At 51.9% G+C, this 19801-nt stretch overlaps 1 protein-coding gene across 2 annotated transcripts; it reads left to right on the plus strand.

The window, feature by feature from the left end:
- The first annotated feature begins 1002 nt into the window (after nucleotides 1–1002).
- LOC119060296 (apolipoprotein L3-like) lies at nucleotides 1003–16193 on the plus strand. 2 transcript variants are annotated; one of them, XM_053661991.1, is made up of 5 exons: nucleotides 1003–1170; nucleotides 7038–7148; nucleotides 8510–8802; nucleotides 10652–10772; nucleotides 13742–16193. In XM_053661991.1, the coding sequence occupies exons 4-5, from the start codon at nucleotides 10702–10704 to the stop codon at nucleotides 14634–14636; spliced, it is 966 nt and encodes a 321-aa protein (XP_053517966.1). In that variant the 5' UTR covers nucleotides 1003–1170; nucleotides 7038–7148; nucleotides 8510–8802; nucleotides 10652–10701; the 3' UTR covers nucleotides 14637–16193. The 2 variants fall into 2 exon arrangements, with proteins under 2 accessions (XP_053517966.1, XP_037016258.2); XM_037160363.2 differs by lacking the exon at nucleotides 8510–8802.
- Nucleotides 16194–19801: the final 3608 nt, after the last annotated feature.

The raw sequence follows: 19801 nt of genomic DNA on the forward strand, positions 1-19801 counted from the left end.
TACTTTTCCACCGAGTTGGGCCTTCATTCATGGTGGGCTGAGAGCTGCTAGCTGTCGACCACAGCTTTTGGCCAAGATCCCCCACTCAGATTGCCGCCATCCCAGGTGGCCTTCTGTGCTGTGGGTTGTCCAGCTGAGTCCCATTTACTAGTCACCGTGTCTTTGGTCCCTAAGTGGGGTGATCTCCGCTCCTGGCCCTGGAGTCAGGAGAGGCCTAATTCTCACCTCAGCTTGGCTTTGGAGTCTCCACCTTTGTCATCCCACCAGGAGACTGTGTCTGCCAGGTCACGGGTGTCTGTCGGGAGTCCATTCTGCATTCTCAGCAGAGGATGTCTACGGTAACGGGACCGCAGCTCCGACGAAGGTTTAACTGAGTTCCGCATCTCACACGGGCATTGTCTGGATGTGAAGCTGACATCGTGCTAGAGGGAGAAGAACTGGGAAGCAGGGAGGTTACAGGGGGGAAAATGGCAGAAAGTAATTGTAAACAGGTGTCAAAGGTGAAATAGGACCCTTGGTTTGAGTCTTGGCTCCTCCCCTGAGCTACCTGGTCAAAGCCTTGGCCTGTCCCCCACCTCGGCTTCCTCTTCTGCACAGCAGGCCACGTTCCTGGCACAGTCTGTGGGGTGCATATGAGAGCAGACTGGGGTGTGTGTCCTCACGCAACACTGTCTGTCAGTCTGCTGTCCCTCCCTAAAGAGCAGGGGACAGGTGGCCGTGGTGGCCCATAGACAGTTTCTCATGAAAACAGGCCCCGATGGAAGGGCCGGGTTGACCATTGTGCACTCCCGGCCCCACCGCCCCCGCCTGGGGCAGGGCGGGAAAGCCCGACATCTGCAGGACTTACAGATGACCCTGCCCGTGGGTCACCGTCCTTCCAGTCACCTGAGCCGTAGAAGGGGGTGGATGGTTCCTAGAGCCGGTGTGCGAATTGAAGGGGAGAGCATGCAGCCTCCTGCAGGGTGCCCGGCGGGCCCTGGCCCTCCTGCGTTCGGGCGGTGGGTTTGGTGGTGAGCTTCTCAGAACTGAGGCATCTGCTTTCACTTTCGCTTCCTGCCGTTTCTGAGAAGACCAGACGTGCGTGGGCTGTGCACTGACCACTGACCAGTGGGTCTGCACAGCCAGGAGCAGTCGGATCTCGTTCCAGCTCAGCCAGAGGAGGGCTCCTTGGTAAGCTGGGGAGGGTAGGAGCCCCCCCCCCACCTTCCATCCTCACAACAACTCCCCAAGACGGGGACCATGTCGCTACTCTGTAGATGAGGGAAATCCCGAAGCACAGAGCCCTGCTTTGCCCCCCAGGTGTGTCCGATGGCTTCCTCCCTCCCCCATGGCCCTGAACACTGGACAGGAGGGGAAATGGCTGGGATGGGTTCACAAAACTCGGCTCAGGTCCTGGGCTACCTGAGTCATGGCTGGGGACCCCAGGAAGAAGGTGGGTGTTGGGGTGACTGGGAGGAAGCAAAGAAAATGGAGGAAGGCAGGTGAGTCAGAGTCTCCCTTACTGGTGGCCTGGCTGACCTGAGTCTGACCCCTGGGGCTGCTCTGAGATTGATGGGGGCAAAGGATTTCTTCTGAGGACTCAGGAAACCCTAGAGGTTGTTTCTCCAACCCTGTCGGCTCAGTGCTGGGCCCTGCTGGGACACGGAGGCCCTGAGCAGGGAGCGACCAGCCCGGGGAACCAGGATGGGAGACCGAGCAAGAAGATGGCCGGGCCTTTGCTTCCCTGCCCTTGGCTGGAACTCAGTTCATGGCCGCGGAGTGAGGGGAGAAGTGAGAGGTGCTCCCAGGAGTAGGGGTCGAGGAGGGCGTGTTGTTTGACACCAGCTTTGTCATCTTAACAAACCAAGTGGAGACGTGACCACGATGGAGGAGTGTGAACTTCAGTCTCTGTGTTTACACGGGTGGAGGCAAACCTGGAACCTATCGAATCACTAAGACCACACTTCCCTTCCGAAATACCAGCGTCCGAGGGTGTTGGCCTTGACCCTGCCCTCCAAGAGCTGGGTGACACTGGGCAACTCACTTCCCTAAGGATTATTTGTTCCTATCATGCACCCATTTTATTTATTCATTTATTTACTTATTTATTTGTTCGTTATCCTCGCCCGAGGATATGCTTATTAATTACAGAGAGAAAGGAAGGGTGGCGGTGGGCAGGGGGAGAAGCGGTGATGTGAGAGGGAAGCATGGACCAGTTTTCTCCCATCCACACCCCAACCAGGGATCCAACTGAAAATAAGTACGTGCCCTACTTGGAATCGAACCCCCAACCTTTTCGGTGACACTGTCAGCCACCTTAAAAGTTTTGGCTTCAGTCATTTCACATTGACCTGCAGGCTCCCGTGGAAGGGGGACCGTCACCATCTGTCTTCGGGCGTGGTGCCCCCAGCAGCTCCTGGTCTCCCGTGGGTCCGACTGGGTCGTGGCAGCCGCTGCAGTGTTAATTCTTTAGAGGTCCCATCAGTCACACTCTCCCTCCTCGGCTTCCGGGGTGTGTGTCTCCGTTAGCAATGCTTCCACACCTCAGTGTTCGTTTTAACACTTCTTCCCCCACATTTATACTTTGCTCCTTCTGATTTACCTTTAGATTCCTTTGGGATTGATGGATCCATCGATGGATTTTGTGGAAGCTTTTTGATTCTTCTTCCTCTCCCTCTCCTCTTCTGTGTCTCCATCTTCATCTTCCGGCTAATGTGGGACACACTCAGTGGGTGCCCACGGTGGTCAGACCCTCCATGTGTCATCACCGGGGCCTCCCAGGCACCGCCCCGGGCAGCCTCGGGGAGCAGCAGTGGGAGGGGCTGGAGGGACCCGGCAGGAGCCCTAGACCTGGGCTGGCCACCCCGGGGGATGGGAGGCTTCGGAGTGTCCTGCTCAAGGCCCGGCCATCGTCATCCCATTTTAACAGGGGGACCTGTGTTTTTTTTAATGTTCCGCTGTTCCTCTTCCTCCTCATATAAAAATATCTTGACTGCAGGAAGGAGACGGGGAGGTAAATGGAAGCCCCAGAAATGTGACGGAACTGTCAAGAGTACATTAAAGCAGTGGGGTCATGTGTGTGAAATCTGAGCCCCAGTTTTATCTGTTTTCTTTTTTTTTTTGCATCTTTTCTTTTTTTAATATATTTTATTGATTATGTTATTACAACTATCGTGCCATTTTTCTTTTCTTTATTCTCCTCCATGCTGCACCCCTCCCCATCAGCATCGCCCCAACTTAGCTCGTGTCCATGGGTTGTACATCTAAGTTCTTCAGCTTCTCCATTACCCATACTGTTCTTACCCTCCCCCTGTCTACTTGCTACCCAGCATTTATGCTTCTTATCCTCCATACCTTTTCCATCATTCTCCTCTCCCCCTCCCCCCTGATAACCCTCCATGTGATCTCCATTTCTGTGATTATTTCTCATTTAGATACTTGCTTAGTTTTTTTTTTTAGGTTCAATTGTCGATAGCTGTGAGTTTGTTGTCATTTTACTGTTTGCATTTTTGATCTTCTTTTTCTCAGATAAGTCCCTTTAACATTTCATATAATAAGGGCTTGGTGATGATGAACTCCTTTAACTTGACCTTATCTGAGAAGCACTTTATCTGCCCTTCCATTCTAAATGAAAGCTTTGCTGGATAGATCAGTCTTGGATGTAGGTCCTTGCCTTTCATGACTTGGATACTTCTTTCCAGCCCCTTCTTGCTTGCAAGGTTTCTTTTGAGAAATCAGCTGACAGTCTGATGGGAACTCCTTTGTATTGTCTCTCCCTGCCCTCCTCCTCTCTCTAAACATATCCTTGGGTGAGGGTTAAAAAAGACATGAAGGAAGTAAACAGGGCAAAAGGAGAAAGAAACTCATTGTGCCCACCGTACTTCCAAGTTGCTTCCTAAGCATTAGCAGTAGGAGGGGAATGGACTAGTAAGTCACAGGCCTGGTCCTGGCAAAGGGCTGAGCTGACCTACAGCAGAGGGACGGTCCCTTTGAGTGGGAGGGACACACAAAGTGGCCAGGTGGGTAAGATGCAGGCAGGCAAGCAGCCATGTGGTGGGGCACCCGTGCCTGGGCCACTGTGTAGGGACTTGAGAAATAGATCTTCAGGGCCTGCCCCCCTTATCTGTCTGTCCATGGACTGTCAGCCAGAGAGGCCCGGGACAAAGCAATACTGATCTTTTCTATGGTTTTAGTGGGACAATCCTTGGACGGTTCAGAGAAAATGTCATTAGGTGACACATTCACTCAAACCTACAGTGAATTAAGGAGTGGAATGGCTTCATTTGTAATGTACTGTTTTGGGGCTTTGGTTTTGGGCCCCCCCCCCACTTTGTATGCCGATTTGGGAGCTCTGATTGCTTGTTAGAAGAATTACAAGGTTAAATGACATCACATTGTTTATTTCCTATTTCGCATATGGAAGCCCTTCTGTAGGGTATGTAGGTGCCCTTTCCTCCTAAGAAGAAAAGACCTGATTCATCGGGGTCACCGCAGTACCCCCAGCCTAGCTCTGTGTGTGTCGATTCCCCCACATCGACACGTGGAGGAATTTTCGATCTTATTCCTAGAATCAAAACAAGAAGCTCTTCTTGCCCTAAAGGGGCATGAGAAACTAGACAGTTCTTCATTATAATTCTGTCCCAAGCCTAATGTGATGGATAACTACCCATGTGCACAGCGAATGGGGCAGGGGCTGGGAGAGGGGAGGGTTGGCTGCCTGCACATTCCCTGAAATGACTGCCAGGCACCTCCGACCTGGTGTGGTCGTGCACTGCAAGGAAGGATCGGGAACGAGCTTTGCCTATTTCTGTTTCAGCAGCAGAGAAACCCAGGGGAGCAGTGCCTGAGCCTTGAGGGGAAGGGTTAGTAAGAGGGTGACATGCTTGGGTCCTGCGAGAGGAAGAGAGGAAGGGCGGTCCCTGGGTTACCAAGCCACAGGAAGCGCAGTTTGACTTTTCTTCAAGCAGCATTGGTTCTAATGTCTTAAAAGCCAACATTGAGCGTCTACTGGAGCCACAGGCCCCAGCGAAAAGAGCTCACACCGCCACACGTGGTCGGGCAGGGGCTGAGTCTGAATGTCCTAGGGAAAGATCGGGCTTTTCTGTGCGAGGTTGGCCGTGGAAGGGGACCCCTCCAGGAAATAGCTGAGTGCCAACAGCGGGTCCAGCGAGTCTTGGGGAACACTAACGTGAACAGACACAGGGCTGGCAGGGCAGGCTTCTAACGGATGTGCTGTGAAGAAGGCTCGGACTGGGTCAAGGCCAGACTGGACCTGTTCTGCTCTCCTTCAGAGAGTCAGCACTTCAGTTCGCTTGTTATGAAAGAACAAGCAAACTGAAAAAGTCACACACCGTGGGGCCCACCCCACGAAATGTGTGACTTTTCTGAGGGGAAGTCTTATCAAATGTGCTTAGCCCGCTCATCTTGGTTGGCTTTTATGTCATAAGGCTGCAAGAGGGTTTCTTTTTACCTCTTAGGATGCTCAGTGCATTACCAGATTTTTAAGGCAGATTTCTGCCCCACTGGTATTCAAAACAGAATATATACCAGTATGTAAAGAAGTCCAGTGTTAGCAAAAGCTACGGGTGCAGCAGATCTGTTTGTAAGAATTATCCCCTGGATGATAATTACAGGAAAGTAGTTCTAACAGTGCCTAGGACTACCTTTTAGTTTATGGTTAGTGATCTAATGTATAGCACTGGGTGGCTAGTTCTCTTGGTTAGAGCATCATCCAGATACGCTGAGGTCGTGGGTTCGATCTCTGGTCAGGGCACATACGAAATACAAGAAACAACCAATGAATGCACAAATAAGTGGAGCAGTGAAGCGATATTCTTTTCTCTCCTTTTCTCTCCCTCTCCCCCCTTCCTGCCTCCTTTCCCCTCTCTCTCTACAATCAATAGATTACAATTTTAAAAATAGAAAGGTTTTTAGATAGATCTGTTTATTTAAGAAGACAACTGGGAGGTAGAAGGTAGGAGAGGCAGACACCCTCCTGTCCTGTGAGAATAAATGTAAACAGGTACCATTCGTTTGCATGAAAGTGTGGCTTGAGGTATGAAAAATGTTTGTATGCTGATATGCTCTGACCCAGTGGTTCTACTTCTGGAATTATCTTAGGGCAGGGAATCTCAAATGCAGGCAAAGTTTTGTGTAAGAAGAATGTTTTTGCACTCTTTTCATCAAGAATTAGAAAGAAGCTAAGGCCCAGAAGATAGGGGAGGACGGCCAGTGGGACTGGGCACCCTCGGGGGGCCTGGCCCCCGACAGAAGGGCTCAGAGATGGAGCTGGGTCAGCAGGACCCCAGGCCCCTAGGGGACAGGGATCTTGCAGAAGCAAGGAGGGGACAGGCTTTGGGAAGTGACAGCACCAGGATATTTGCCAAGACACAGAGGTGGGCATGCGGCACAAGACAGTTTGGGAGTGAGAAGCATCACTGACGCGCACCAGTGAGCACGTGGTGAATTGGAGAGCAGAGCATGGTCCTCGCAGACGTGGGATCTGGGTCAGAGAGACTGCGGTTCCAGTGCCAGCTCCAGCGCCGCTGTGAAAACTGGCCCTAACTCGAGTTCGGGTGAAAACCTGGGCTTTCTGCTGTTCCCCTCCCTGTCAGATGGGAGCCGCCGTGGGGCCCACCCCACGAAATGTGTGCGAGCCCTTGGTGAAGGGACACTGCTGTAGATCACGGTCAGTGTTGGCTTTACTGATTAGTAACACAAATGTTCCAGCCTCAAGAAGTCTCCAAAACATGCCTTCCCGTCTTTTCTTCTGGGGTCAGTTTTATTGGTCATTCGGATTCATGACTCAGCCGTCTGTCTCCTTGTCTGGTGGTCTTCTCCTTCTGTCCCTACAGGACAACAGGAGTGCGCTGGGGGGAAATGAGCCACTTCTCTGGAAGAGCAGCCGGCAGAGCCCAGCACACAGAGAGACGCGTGGGTTCAGTCCACTTGGCACCTGCGTCCATCCCAGAGGGCACCACCCGGGGCCCGGCCCCTGGCTGCTCCCTGTGGCCGCAGCTGGCTCCCATTCCACCCACACTTTGTTTTCTCTTCCCCAGGGGTGAAGCGCTGCCTCTTTCTAGCCGGGCACAGGAGTGTGAGCTGAAGGGCAAAGCTCCGAGATCCCACCGCTGACACCATGGCCTCGGAAGATGGCAACGTCGACCCAGGTAGTCAGCGTCCTCTTCCCCGGCTGGTTCCTACTCATGACCTAGAACTGAGGGTGGCGCCTCCAGGCTGAGTGTAACCGCACAGGAATCAGGAACCTGGAAGGGGGCTGATGAGGGTCCCGGAGCCCCCAACAGGGCCCAAGGGGAGCTCCCTCATATGAGAACCTGCGGAAGACCCCTCCCTGGTTCTGTCCTCAGGATGCTTACTGCCTCTCTTGCCCTCCCACCCACACAATGATGCAGAAGAGGCCAGGGCAGCCCGTGAGCAGACAGGAGTCCCTGGTCCCCTCTACCTGGAACCTGCTAGTTCCAGATGGAGACCTTCCCTGTCTGCGGCACCTCTACCTGTGCAGCTGTGTTGGGGCCCAGCCCATGCTCCCAGTTATAAACACCTGCTTACCGGTTCGACCGTCTCAGGCAGGAGCTGTTTATATGGATCACGAATGTGCCTACAGAGGTCAGCTTTGCTGTCTCCACCTGCCCCCTGACTGCCCCCACCATCCGTATGTACGAAGAATGAGTACTGATTCCCTCCCTCCAGACCTGGTTTCCTTTCTCCCTGTAAATGGACCAAGGGAAAGAACAAACAGCCCTCCACCCACCTAAATCAGGACTGCGTTGCCTTGGCAACCAAACCACCCTCCCCCAGGAGAAAAATTTCTTGTTGATCTGCAGGGTAAGGGAGGGGAGGACAGATCAGGAGCCAGGAGCTCCCGAGGGGGCTCTGGGATCCCTGAGGGAGGGCTAGAGCTGGCGGATTCCTGAGGATGAACCAGTTGATCCCCTGCTGAAGAAATCAGTGAGCCTGAGGTCACGGGTGCCGATAAGAAGTGTCCCCTGGGACCCACCTGGAGGGGAGAGAGGTGACATTGATTGAGCACAGCGTTAGAGCCGAGGTCCAAACACCTGCTTCCCCAATGACCCCCTTCCAGCCCTGACCCATGTGGTCAGTGGGTTGGGGTCGTCTCAAAAGTGAAAGGTCACAGGTTCAATTCCCTGTCAGGGCACATGCTGGGTTGTGGAATCGGTCCTTGGTCCCTTGTGAGTGAGAGGCGTCTGATTATTGTTTGAGAGAAACATTAATCTCCTTCTCCCTCCCTTCCACTCTCCCTAAAATTAAAGAAATAAAATCTCAGAAAGGAAACGACAGCCCACCTCTGCCCACCCTGGGGATTCTGGGAGCAGCGGGAGGAATCCGGTTAGCAGGGCAGTTTTACTGAAATCAGTGGTGTGTGGTCTGAAACATTTTTTAATTGAAATTAAAAATGTACAGCGCAGAATGAAGAAATCGCATGAATTTTAAACCATAAGGAGGCAGTAAGTTAACGTAAAGGAATGTCTGACATTGGGTTTTGTTTCAGCCGCTGAACTTCCTGCCTGCTGGTGCTGGGCTATCATCACCCGTCAGAGTTTCACTTTCCTTCTCTTGGAATAAGAATAATGTGTCTAGTGTGTCTATAGCAGGAAACACGTTTCGCCTCCCGTCTCTGCACACACAATGCACACACTAGTCCCCCGCCCCTCAGCGGCCACTCCCCGGCCTCCAAATTCCTGAGAGTCACGTGTTTTTGGCAACTCAGCTGGGCAGTCATCTTGCTTGCTCTGCACTGACGAGAGACTCTGTACAGTCGGTACAGGATTTACCCCGTTTAAGGTGAATACACTTGTTTCCCGTCAAAGCAGGAATTCAGTTGTTACGGGGTGCTGCCCAGGCCCTGCTGGAGGTGGTAGGTCACACTCCACGTGTGCCTTGGACTCTCTTTCTGCAAGACCGGCAAGTCTGAATTCCCAAATACACAGAGATTCCAGAAATCAGATAGTCAGTCCGGGAGGCTGGAAGTCCCAGATCACGGTGCTGGCAGGGCTGTTTGCTGGGGAGCACCCTCTTCCTGGTCTGCAAAGGGCGGCTCTGTCCTCAAATGCTCCACGCTTTTCCTGTGTGCATGGGGCAGGGAGGGGGAGGGAGTGTGGGGGAGGGAGAGAGAGGGAGGGTTCCCGTGTGTCTCTGTCTTCCGTAAGCACACCAGTCACATCGGTTTAGGGCTCCACACATATGACCTTGTTTAACCTTAACTGTCTCCTTAAAGGTAATCTCAAAACATAGTCACATGGCGGGTAGGTCCAGGCTTGAAAATAAGGATTTTGGGGACCCAGTTCAGGCCATAACACCACGTGAGCCATCAAATGTACCTTAAGTGAGAGCTGTTCAGGAAGGTTAACTGCTGCAGACCAGCCGCAGCAGGGTCCAGGGGTCCCAAAGGTGGTTAAGGTGTCGGCGATGGGTAACAGACAGCATCACACCTCAAAGGACAGTGAAGCTCTGTTCCGTTTATTGCAAGTACAAGCAGGTTTTTATATTTTCATTTTAGGCAGTGATTAACATTTGCAGTATAGCATGATCAATTAAGCAGAAAAAATCAATACAAAGGTAACCAGGAAAAATACGGAAGTTCCCATAGATTCGGTTATGTTAAACAAAAGTTGTTTTGACCAGGAGAGCCATTAATCAGACAATTAGAAGAAGCTGTATGTACAGAATTTGAATGTCTTAATTGTATATTAAAGTTTCTCAGCATTTATTGTGGGTGGGGCAAAAGGATACGCTAGATTGAGTAGAGGTAATAGGAAATTTATTATAAGGCCTTTGTGATGTCTAACTTAGCTATCTAGCCTTTTCTGTTTAAAACGTTTCTCTGTGTACTATAAACTCTGACTCTTTAGTAACTATTTCTACGTGTTTAGTTTGTAATAGTTAACCACCCCTTTTTTAATTTCTTTGCCTGTCCAGTTGATACATATTCTTATTCAAGGTAAAGGAGGGGCTGTTACTTCAACAATTTCTAAACATTCAGGGACTATTTCATTAGAGGGGACTTTGTTCTCTGGTCAAGAAATTATTTTGTACAACTTCATTGGGATTGTGTGAATCAGTGAACCTGAAATACAGGTGTCTAACAATCCCACCACCTTTTGATCACCCAAACATGTAACTGGTTTTTCTTATTTCTGGTACATCATGGTGGTCCTGATCGCTTTAAGTTGCTCAGACCAGGGTAATTTATACAACTTGACATGTTTTCCCTTGTGGTTAATAATTATATCACCCTGGCTGTTGTACTCCCCTGAATAAGGGAGAGGGGAATCTGTGGGGATTTTACCATCCTTTCAGGCAGTTCCGTGGGGAATACTAATGTTTTCCCCTGAACTGTTCCCTCCTCTTGGGTGACTTTCACAGGAATAAGTAAGTACAGTTCGATGTCTATATTCAGTAGCAAGAGTAAAATAATTAAAATAAAACAGCCAATTGTTAACCCATTTTGGATGCCACGTTCTCTTCCGGGGAGACGAATTCCTTGAACTTGACTCCTCCATGCCCGGACCTTGTCAGACAACATGGTTGGAAGAGGACGTGGCCGTTAACATTTAACTACCTGAGTTCTACTCAATACCATTTACATTCTCCCATGATTTTTTCTCACCTATTCTATTTTCTCTCCATCTAGACAGTGAAGAAATTCTTCCTGCCATTGAGTTTTTACAGGACCCATCGAACATGGAGAATCTGCAGCACCTGCTGAGTGGTGACGCCTGGGAGAGATTTGTGACTGTGGCGCAGTTGTCCAGGTAACCTCCAGGACACACCTGTGTGGTCAGATCTTTCCCCAGACTTACCTGGCTCCGCCAGGCACACCTCTTCGAGGCAGGATCCTGTGGTCGGGGTCGAACGTTTTCTTCTCAACAATCCACGAGGAAGACTTCCTTCACGTCATTAGTAGGCAGTGAATGACTTCAGGTTGCGAAGACAAAACCTGCAGGGGAAGTTTCTTAATGACTCACTATCTTACTCCTCTGTTCAATTCTCTTTAGAGGAAAAGAAGATAATGCATGTAAACATTATCTAGCCTAATGACCGACACATAGTAGGTGCTCAGTTTACAGGAATTTTTTAAAAGATTGTTGGAAAAACACAGAGCCAAGAGTCTTCCTCCTGGAGACCAGAGGCAAGCAGGACTTGCTTGGGGACAAGCCTTCTACATCTTGGTACCTGTGGAGTCCCTGGGGACTTGGCCAGAGGCCTGTCCCTCCCTCAGCGAGGACGTGGACACACACGGCAGGGCCTGCTGGCCCAGGAGGCGGAGAGGCTGGACAGAGCTGGGCCAGGCTGGTTGAATCCTGACTCTGTCTCTGCCCAGCTCTGGGGTCTGGGCTTATTTGTCTGAGAGCCTCTGATTTGTCACCTCTGTCTTCAGTGGGAACAGCAGCTCACGTGATAGGACAGTGGTGAAGGCTGTAGGGTGAAGGCTCACCCTTGACCCCATGTACTGTGGGGTCAAGGGTGAGGCAGCAAGTGCAGTCATCCTGTCCAGGGGCCCAACAGGCCTGCACCAGGCTCAGAGCCAGGGGTCAGGACGCAGCCGGACTGGGTCATGGTTGGAGGACCAGTAGGAAGACTTGGGGAGCAGGGCTGGGACTACGGCTGGTCGGGCACAGACTGGGGAGGCCGGGGGCCTGGTGGTTGTCCTGTGTGTGGGAGGGGACGTTTCTCTCCTCCCTCATTTTATCCCCTCACTGCTGGGAGTAGTGAGCATGGGTGACTCTGTCCTACTCTGCCTGGGAGATGGGGTCCTGCCTGCCATTTGGGACCCTCTTCCATTCTATGTTGTATCATCCCTGACCAGGGTGAAGGCAGAATGTGTGGCTTAGGACAGACTCCAACATCAGAGTGGGTGGCTGCGGATTTTGTGTAACTTGGGGGATTCCAATGCATGCCCTCAACCCTCTGAGTCTGAGGGAAGTGCTTCCTGCTCCACTCGTCCTGATGCAGGTCTCAGGCCCAGCGAGTCATGTTCATGGTCAGCAAAGTGGCCTGTGTCTCTAAGAGGTTCCATGAAGTTGGACACAGCCTTGATGTGCACACAAGGGAAGCTGTCGCCAGCCAAGGTGTGAGTTTGGCTGGTGACACCTGAGAGGTCGGGGGTGCTAGCTGGAGGGATGGAGAGTTCAGGGAACCAAGGTTTGTAGGAGATCCCCCACTTCCCTGTGAACTGGGGCTGTGCTTGGACCCAGTGACCTTCAGTTGGGGAGGTCAAAGGGCACCAGGCTTGGCAGAGAGCAGATGCCACCCAAAATGACCATTAATGTGATTAATTGAAAGTGTCCACAATGGCCACAATGCACATGTGAGGGCACAGTCCCCAGTGCTGCCATCCCTTTTGACACCGCTCAGAGCACTCACTGAAAGCTGTCACACCCACAGTTACAGTTTGTGACAGGGAAGAACACAGGTCACAGCCAGCCACAGGAGAGAAGCCCAGGACAGAGTTAGGGAGGGTGTAAAATGTGAAGCCTCCATCGTCCCCTGACACCTCGCTGTCCCGCATTCAACTGTGACAATGCACATGAAGCACTGCCAGCCAGGGGAGCTCACCCTGGGAAGGAAAAACTGCCCGACCCTTGTGAAGACGCGGCAAGGAAGCTCCCACCCAGGCCGACGGCAGCACCTGTGCGGACTCTTACAACGGAGAGACGGGCTCCACTCTGAATGCAGCAAAGACCGCTGGGGGTTTGGAGCCAAAGAGCAGAGTGGGGGGACAGTGGGTGGGAAATGACTAAGACGGGGTGCCACGGGGCTGGGGGGCTCTTGCTAAGCTCACTTAACAGGGTCCTTGCTACAGGCAGGTCAAGGACTGAGGCACCAGAGTTGGGGGAGGAGCAATTGATCAGATGTCACAGGGTGTCCGTCATCACAGTTGGGAGACTCTCCCTGACCTGACTCGTCAGGATTCTTGCTGGGGTTGCAAGGCACGGGCTGCCAAGGACTGAACATGGAAGGCCAAGGTCAAGGCCTAGCTGAGAAGAGGGCTCAGAAGGGCTCACTGTGCATTTGCAGAGTCTCTCTCCCCCAAGTCTCAGTGCACAGAGGGTTCCTGGGGTGGGTCCCATACTGCCCAAATGGCTGACCTGTGGTGTCCAGCCCCTCCTGGATGTCTAATAAATGTCTTTAGTTTCTAGTTCCTTCTTAGGCCATAACTGACACCACGGAACCCCAAACCCCCGTCCTATGTCACCTTGTCAGACTGCCCAGTGGCCGCATGCCAGGCAAACAAGGGCTCCTATCAGTCAGGACACTCTAGGGACCCAGAGAGCACGTCCCGGTGCCTCAGGTGAAGGGCAGGCCTCTGGGTGGCCGGGTTCCATCTGCACCACAGTCCAGGGATCTGTGAAGGAAGGTGTTTCGGCTCCCACCCCATTCTCCCTCCTTCACCCTTGGAGTTCTCGGTCCCCACCCAGGATGGTGGGGGTGGGGTCATCCTGCCTTTGAGAGAGAAGCCGTCTTCCTCAAACACTGACCACTTCGGGGCATGGTAGGAGGACTTTCCCTTACCTAGCCCTGATCGAACCAGTGCTGTGGAGGGTGTACAAGGGATAAAGTATGTGTTTAATTTTGAAAGAAAAAAATCGCTGTGTTTGTAAAATTATTTCTGTTTAATTTATAGTCAAAGCTCTGTCATGATGCAAGATGGATCTTAGTGAGCCAGTTTGCAGATGTGTAAACTGCCTTTTTCTCACTCACTTGACCTGCATCATTACAGGGAGGATGCAGGTGTGCTATATGAAGACTTGAACCAGCTGAAGAGACTCATGGCCGTGGAGGACGAAGACAAGGACCAGCTGCGTAGGGAGGTGGTGCTGAAGGAGTTTCCTCAGGTGGGACAGGAGCTGGAGGAGTGCATAGGGAAGCTCCACGCGCTGGCAGACAGCGTCGACAAGGTGCACAGGCGCTGTACCATCTCCAACGTGGTGTCCAGTTCCGTTGGCGCTGTGTCTGGCATTCTGACCATCGCTGGCCTGTCCCTGGCACCTGTGACAGCTGGGGCCAGTCTGGCGCTTGCAGCAACTGGGGCAGGACTGGGGGCAGCAGCTGTCGTGACCGGTGTGTCCACCAGCATTGTGGAAATTGCAAAGAACAAGTCAGCAAAAGCCACAGCCAGTCACCTAGTGTCAGATGCCATCAACAACAATGATGAGCTGGTCATTGAGCGTTTATGTCACAGCGCACCCAGAATTGCTTCCTTAGTAAAGTGCATCCAATCCATGCATAAAATTGTGAAGAACGCCCGTGCCTACAAACTGGCCAAAGCCAGCCCTCTCTTAATGTCGAAGGCCAAGGTTTTTATGACCACAGGGGAGATCTCAATCCAAAGCAGCAAGCGGGTACAGAAAGCTTTTAGTGGCACCGCTCTGGCAATGAGCAAAGGAGCCAGGGTGTTTGGTTTGGTCACTGCAAGTGCCTTCCTTCTGGCAGATGTGTACACCATTGTGAAGGAGTCAAAGCACTTGCTTGAGGGGTCAAAGGCAGAGCTGGCTGAAGAATTGAGGGAGCAGGCCCTGGGGCTGGAGAGGAGGCTGAAGGAACTCAGACGGCTTCACGGGAATCTGCAGGATGTCATGTACTGCAAGGATGTAGTGAGCGAAAAGTGTGGCTAAGCCGCACCAGCCAGGGCTATAGAAACACTTGTAGATTCCCCCCAGTGCATGTAAGGCAACGTCCCCGCGGGCTTTCGTCCTTCTACACACGCATGGGGAACTGGAAGATTTCTGAGATGAAGATCTGGCAGCTTCCAACTTTCGGAGAGTATCATCATTGTCCCCTGATTTCCAGAGGCTTGGCCTTTATCTGCTTTTAGAAATTTTGATTTTCTTTATGTGGATGTTTTTCATCTATTAAAATCCCGTGGGAATACACCCCGAAGTGCCTTCCTGAAGTACATTGTTAGAGTTCTCCCTCCATGTGTCACAGGGGAGTCCACAGGAAGGAACCTGAGACCTGGCCAGGGAAGATAGGTCCCTGGTTGCCAGGGAACACCTTTTAACACTTAGGTGGCCGATAGGCATGAGGGGCCACAAGGGAGATAAAGACAAGGCCCTGGCCATTGCAGTCCAACAAAGAACTTCAAACAGGAGGCCACAAGCGAAGGAAGACACGTCTCGCCCGTGACCCAGCCGTCCTGAGCCTGGTTCCATCAGGCTGCCAGGCACTGGGAGCAACACACAGAGACTGTGACAGTGGGGAGGGGGAGCCCTCGAAAGTCTGTGTGCGTCATCTTTAGTGGGCAAAGGAAAACCTCGAGGCTGTGGATCCGCCCCAGGCCTAGAAGGGAGTAGGGGAGGGGTCTGAGGTGTCCAAAGAAAGGGCCCAGAAACCATTTTGGCTCATTGTCTGCCCCCTGTCACGTGTGCCAAATGAACAAATGGAGTCAGGAGCAAGATAAGATTTCGGGCTAACAGACCCCCACACGTACCTACGTCTGGGCAGTCCCATCTCTCTGGGAAAGCTGCACCTGTACCCGCCAATCAAAAGTTGCCTCTTCACCCCGCCCTGCCCACTGTGTAAGTCCTCAGAACAGAGGGCCTTCTTCTCTTCTCTCGGCTCAAGGCTCGTTGCCACATGGGAGCCTCTGTCCACAAAACTCCTGGCAACCCCTCTTTTGGCCACCTGGGCCTTTGGCCACCTTGCTCTAGCCACCCTTGTTTTGCTCCCCCACTCACTAATTAACTTTGTTTGTACACTAACGGGTCCACAGACCTGTCATCCTTTTTTGAAATATATTTTATTGATTATGCTCTTACAGTTATCCCATTTCCTTGCCTTTATTCCCCTCCGCCCTGCACACCCCCTCCCACCCACTTCCCCTCCTTTAGTTATGTCCATGGGTCATACATATAAGTTCTTTGGCTTCTATATTTTCTATATTATTCTTAACCTCCCCCTGTCTATTTTCTACCTACCATTTACGCTACTTATTCTCTGTACCTTTTTCCCACCTCTCTCCCACTCCCACTCCCCTGTTGATAACCCTCCATGTGATCTCCATTTCTGTGGTTCTGTTCCTCTTCTAGTTGTTTACTTAGTTTGCTTTTGTTTTTGTTTTAGGTGTGGTTGTGAATAACTGAGTTTCCTGTCATTGTACTGTTGACATTTTTAATATTCTTTTTCTAAGTCCCTTTAACATTTCATATAACAGGGCTTGGTGATGATGAACTCCTTTACTCTGACCTTATCTGAGAAGCACTTTATCTGCCCTTCCATTCTAAATGAAAACTTTGCTGGATAGAGTAATCTTGGATGTAGGTCCTTGCGTTTCATGACTTGGAATACTTCTTTCCAGCCCCTTCTTGCCTGTAAGGTCTCTTTTGAGAAATCAGCTGACAGTCTGATGGGAACTCCTTTGTAGGTGACTGTCTTTTCTCCTGCTGCTTCTAAGATTCTCTCCTTATTTTTAATCTTGGGTAATGTAATTATGGTATGCTTTGGTGTGTTCCTCCTTGGGTCCAACTTCTTGGGGACTCTCTGAGCTTCCTAGACTTCCTGGAAGTCTATTTCCTTTGCCAGATTGGGGAAATTCTCCTTTATTATTTGTTCAAATAAGTCTTCCACTGGTGGCTGTTTCTTTCCCCCTTCTGGTACCCCTACAATTCGGATGTTGGAACATTTAAAGATGTCCTGGAGGTTCCTAAGCCTCTCCTCATTTTTTTGAATTCTTGTTTCTTCATTCTGTTTTGGTCGAATGTTTATTTCTTCCTTTTGTTCCAAATCATTGATTTGAGTCCTGGTTTCCTTCCCATCACTACTGGTTCCCTGTACATTTTTCTTCATTTCACTTAGTATTGCCTTCATTTTTCATCTAATTTGCAACCAAATTCAACCAATTCTGTGAGCATCCTGATTACCAGTGTTTTGAACTATGCATCTGATAGGTTAACTATCTCTTCATCACTTAGTTGTATTTGTTCTGGAGCTTTGCTCTGTTCTTTCATTTGGGCCATTTTTTTTTTTTTTTTGTCTCTCTGCACCTCTTACATAGTAAGGGGCGGGGCCTTAGGTGTTCACCAGGGCGGGGCGACCCACATCGCTGTGCTGTGTCGCTGTACTTGGAGGGGGGAGTCCAAGAGGGAACAGTGGTGCTTGCTCCACTCTCTGCTGAATCTCAGTCACTTCCCCTGCTACCCACAACCTAATGGGCCCTTCTGGTGCTGATTCCTAGCGGGTGGGCTCGTGTACATTCTAGGACCCTGTGGGTCTCTCCAGTGAACTCTCCTGTGAGGCTGGGAGTTTTTCCCGCTGCTGCCTCAACCCCCACAGGTGTTTTCGGTCAGAGGTTTGAGACTTTATTTCCCAGCTGGGACCCCGGGTTGCACGGCCTGTCTCGCTCCCCAGGTGTTCCTCCCAGTTTATCCGCACGTGAGTGTGGGACTGCCCAGTCCACGAGCCGCCACCTTGCCGGCCAGCTGCAGCCTTGCCTGCCCCAGCCCACAATCCACTGCCTTGCTGGGTCCTCCGCTGCCACTGTGCTCCTGGTCCTCTCCGTCCGGCTGCCCATCTCCCATCCCTGGGCTGGTGGAGCTGAACAGTGTGATGGGTCTCTCACCCAGTCTGAGAGCAAGTGCAGCAAGCTCACCAAGGACTTCTCCACTTTGGGGTCCCAGCTGCAGGACATGCAGGTAAGGGCGGCACCAGGGCTGCACAGCTGGACTTTCTTCGGAAGGTGCAGTGCCTAGGTGGCACCCCCTACCAGACCTCTGGGTGTTCCATTGCGGGGCTGCTCTGATTTCACATGTTCCCCTGCATCCACGGGAATTCAGGGTCCCCTGGGCCTCCACCAGGTCTTCACCCACTGTGCCCTGAGTCAGGGGGACCAGCTGCTTCCTCCCGCCAATGGTGGGGGCCATGAGGCTCTGACCCTCGACGTCCTGAGCAGCTGCATAGGGAGAGGCTTAGGAAGGAGCTCCCTCAGGCGAAACAGGAGCGTGAGGAGCACACAGGGAAGCTCTGCCCCTGGCAGACAAGGGTGACGAGGTGGATGGGGAGCGTCCCATCCAAAGTGGTGGCCAGTTCCACCAGAGCCGTGTCTGGCATTCTCACCGTTGTGTGCTGTCCCTGGCACCCTCGACAGCAGAGGCCAGTGTGGCGTTTACGGCAACTGGGAGGGGGTCGGGTTTAGCAGCTTCTGTGACCAGAGCACCTACCAGCATCGTGGGACACTCAAAGAACACATCAGTGGAAGCAGATGCCATCTGTCTAGTGTCAACTGGCGACAGCAAAGGGAACACGGCCTCAGTGCTCCACGTCCCCGCACGGTCAGTCCCCGCTGGGCACTGGGGGGGAACGCCCGTGCTGGCAAACTGGCCAAAGCAGCTCCTCTGAGCAGCAGCTCGGGCCCGTGTTCTCATGACCAGTGGGATGATGTCAGCCCAAAGAAGCCAGCAGCTGCAGAAAGCTTTGGGGGCACTGCCCTGGCAATGACCAAAGGCGCCAGGTCTTTGGTTTGGTCACTGCCGGTGTCTCCCTTCTGGTGGGTGCGATCAGCCTTGGGAAGGAGTCAAACCACTGGCTGAGGGGCAAAGGCAGTTGTCGGCTGAGGAGCTGAGGCCGCAGGCCCAGGGGCTGGAGAGGAGGCTCAAGGAACTCAGCTGGACTCCCAGGATTCTGCAGGGAGGCCTGACTCTGTGACCCCCAGACAGTCAGGGAGCAGGGGCGCGTGTGGGACAAAGGCGCAGAGGTGGCTTGTTAGAGGGAAGGAGAGGGCACGATAACATTTATGGAACTGGGCGCTGAGTTCAGTATTGCTAGGGATGAACACAGCAAGGGGAGGGTTAATGCAGATGGCAGGTGGATCACAGAGAAGAAAGGAACGTGGAGCCTGGAATAAGGGAAAAGAAGGGACAAGAGGGCGAGGGAATGGGGAGGAACATTATTTTGGACTAAAGAAGACAGGGGGGGTTGTGAATGAAGAGAGAGAAGCGGAGAAGCAAGCAATGAGAAGGCCAGAAATACTAACAAGTTTAAAATGAAGAAAGCAGGAGAGTGGGAAGAGCTGACATTTGGAAGCAACAGGGGATCATCTCTTGACCCTCCCATGGTCCGCGGTCCCCGGAGGAATGGGGTCTTCCCCTGGGGGTGGTCTCCAGACCTGCTTTCCAGTATGAACTCACCGTTGTCTTCCAGCAGGTCTATCTTAGCTAGGCAGCAACTTCTTTTTTAAATAATATTTTATTATTTTTATGTTTCAGTTATTGCAATAATATAACATTATATTAGTTTCAAGAGCCCAAGACAGTGATTAACAATTTACATAACTTAAAAAGCGATTCCCTGGTAACCCTTGTACCCATCTGACACCATACACCATTATCACAATGCTGTTCACTGTAAGCAGTGACTTGCTGGTGCAGAATGGGATGCTGGCGGTGGTGGCAATGACAGCAGAGTGGGTGAAACTTTTGACAAGTTGCTGGCGCTCTTTGTCTGGGGAGCTCAGAGAGACCAGTGACGTCCCCATGAACCTTCAAGTGCTGTGTTGGAACAGTGGTTGATTTTTTTAAAAAGAAAGAACAGTGAAACCAGATGCCAGTGACAGGTCAAGGAGCCCCTCAGTGTGTCTGGGACATCTGTGACCTCAGAGAGGCCATGGACACAGCCTGTCCAAGCCTCAGCCTCATCAGCTGCGGGGTGTGGGGGCTGTGCCCGGTGATATTTCCGATCAGCCTGGCTCTCCCCACCTTGTGCTCGGTCAACTTCGGTCCCATAAACCTGCACGGACACACGCAACCTTTGTCGTGTTGACTGGTGGGCTCGTTGCGGATCTGAATGC

The sequence above is a fragment of the Artibeus jamaicensis genome, unplaced genomic scaffold (genome assembly GCF_021234435.1).
Source record: "Artibeus jamaicensis isolate MK-2021 breed Jamaican fruit bat unplaced genomic scaffold, CSHL_Jam_final contig_233, whole genome shotgun sequence".
NCBI classification, from domain to species: Eukaryota; Metazoa; Chordata; class Mammalia; order Chiroptera; family Phyllostomidae; genus Artibeus; species Artibeus jamaicensis.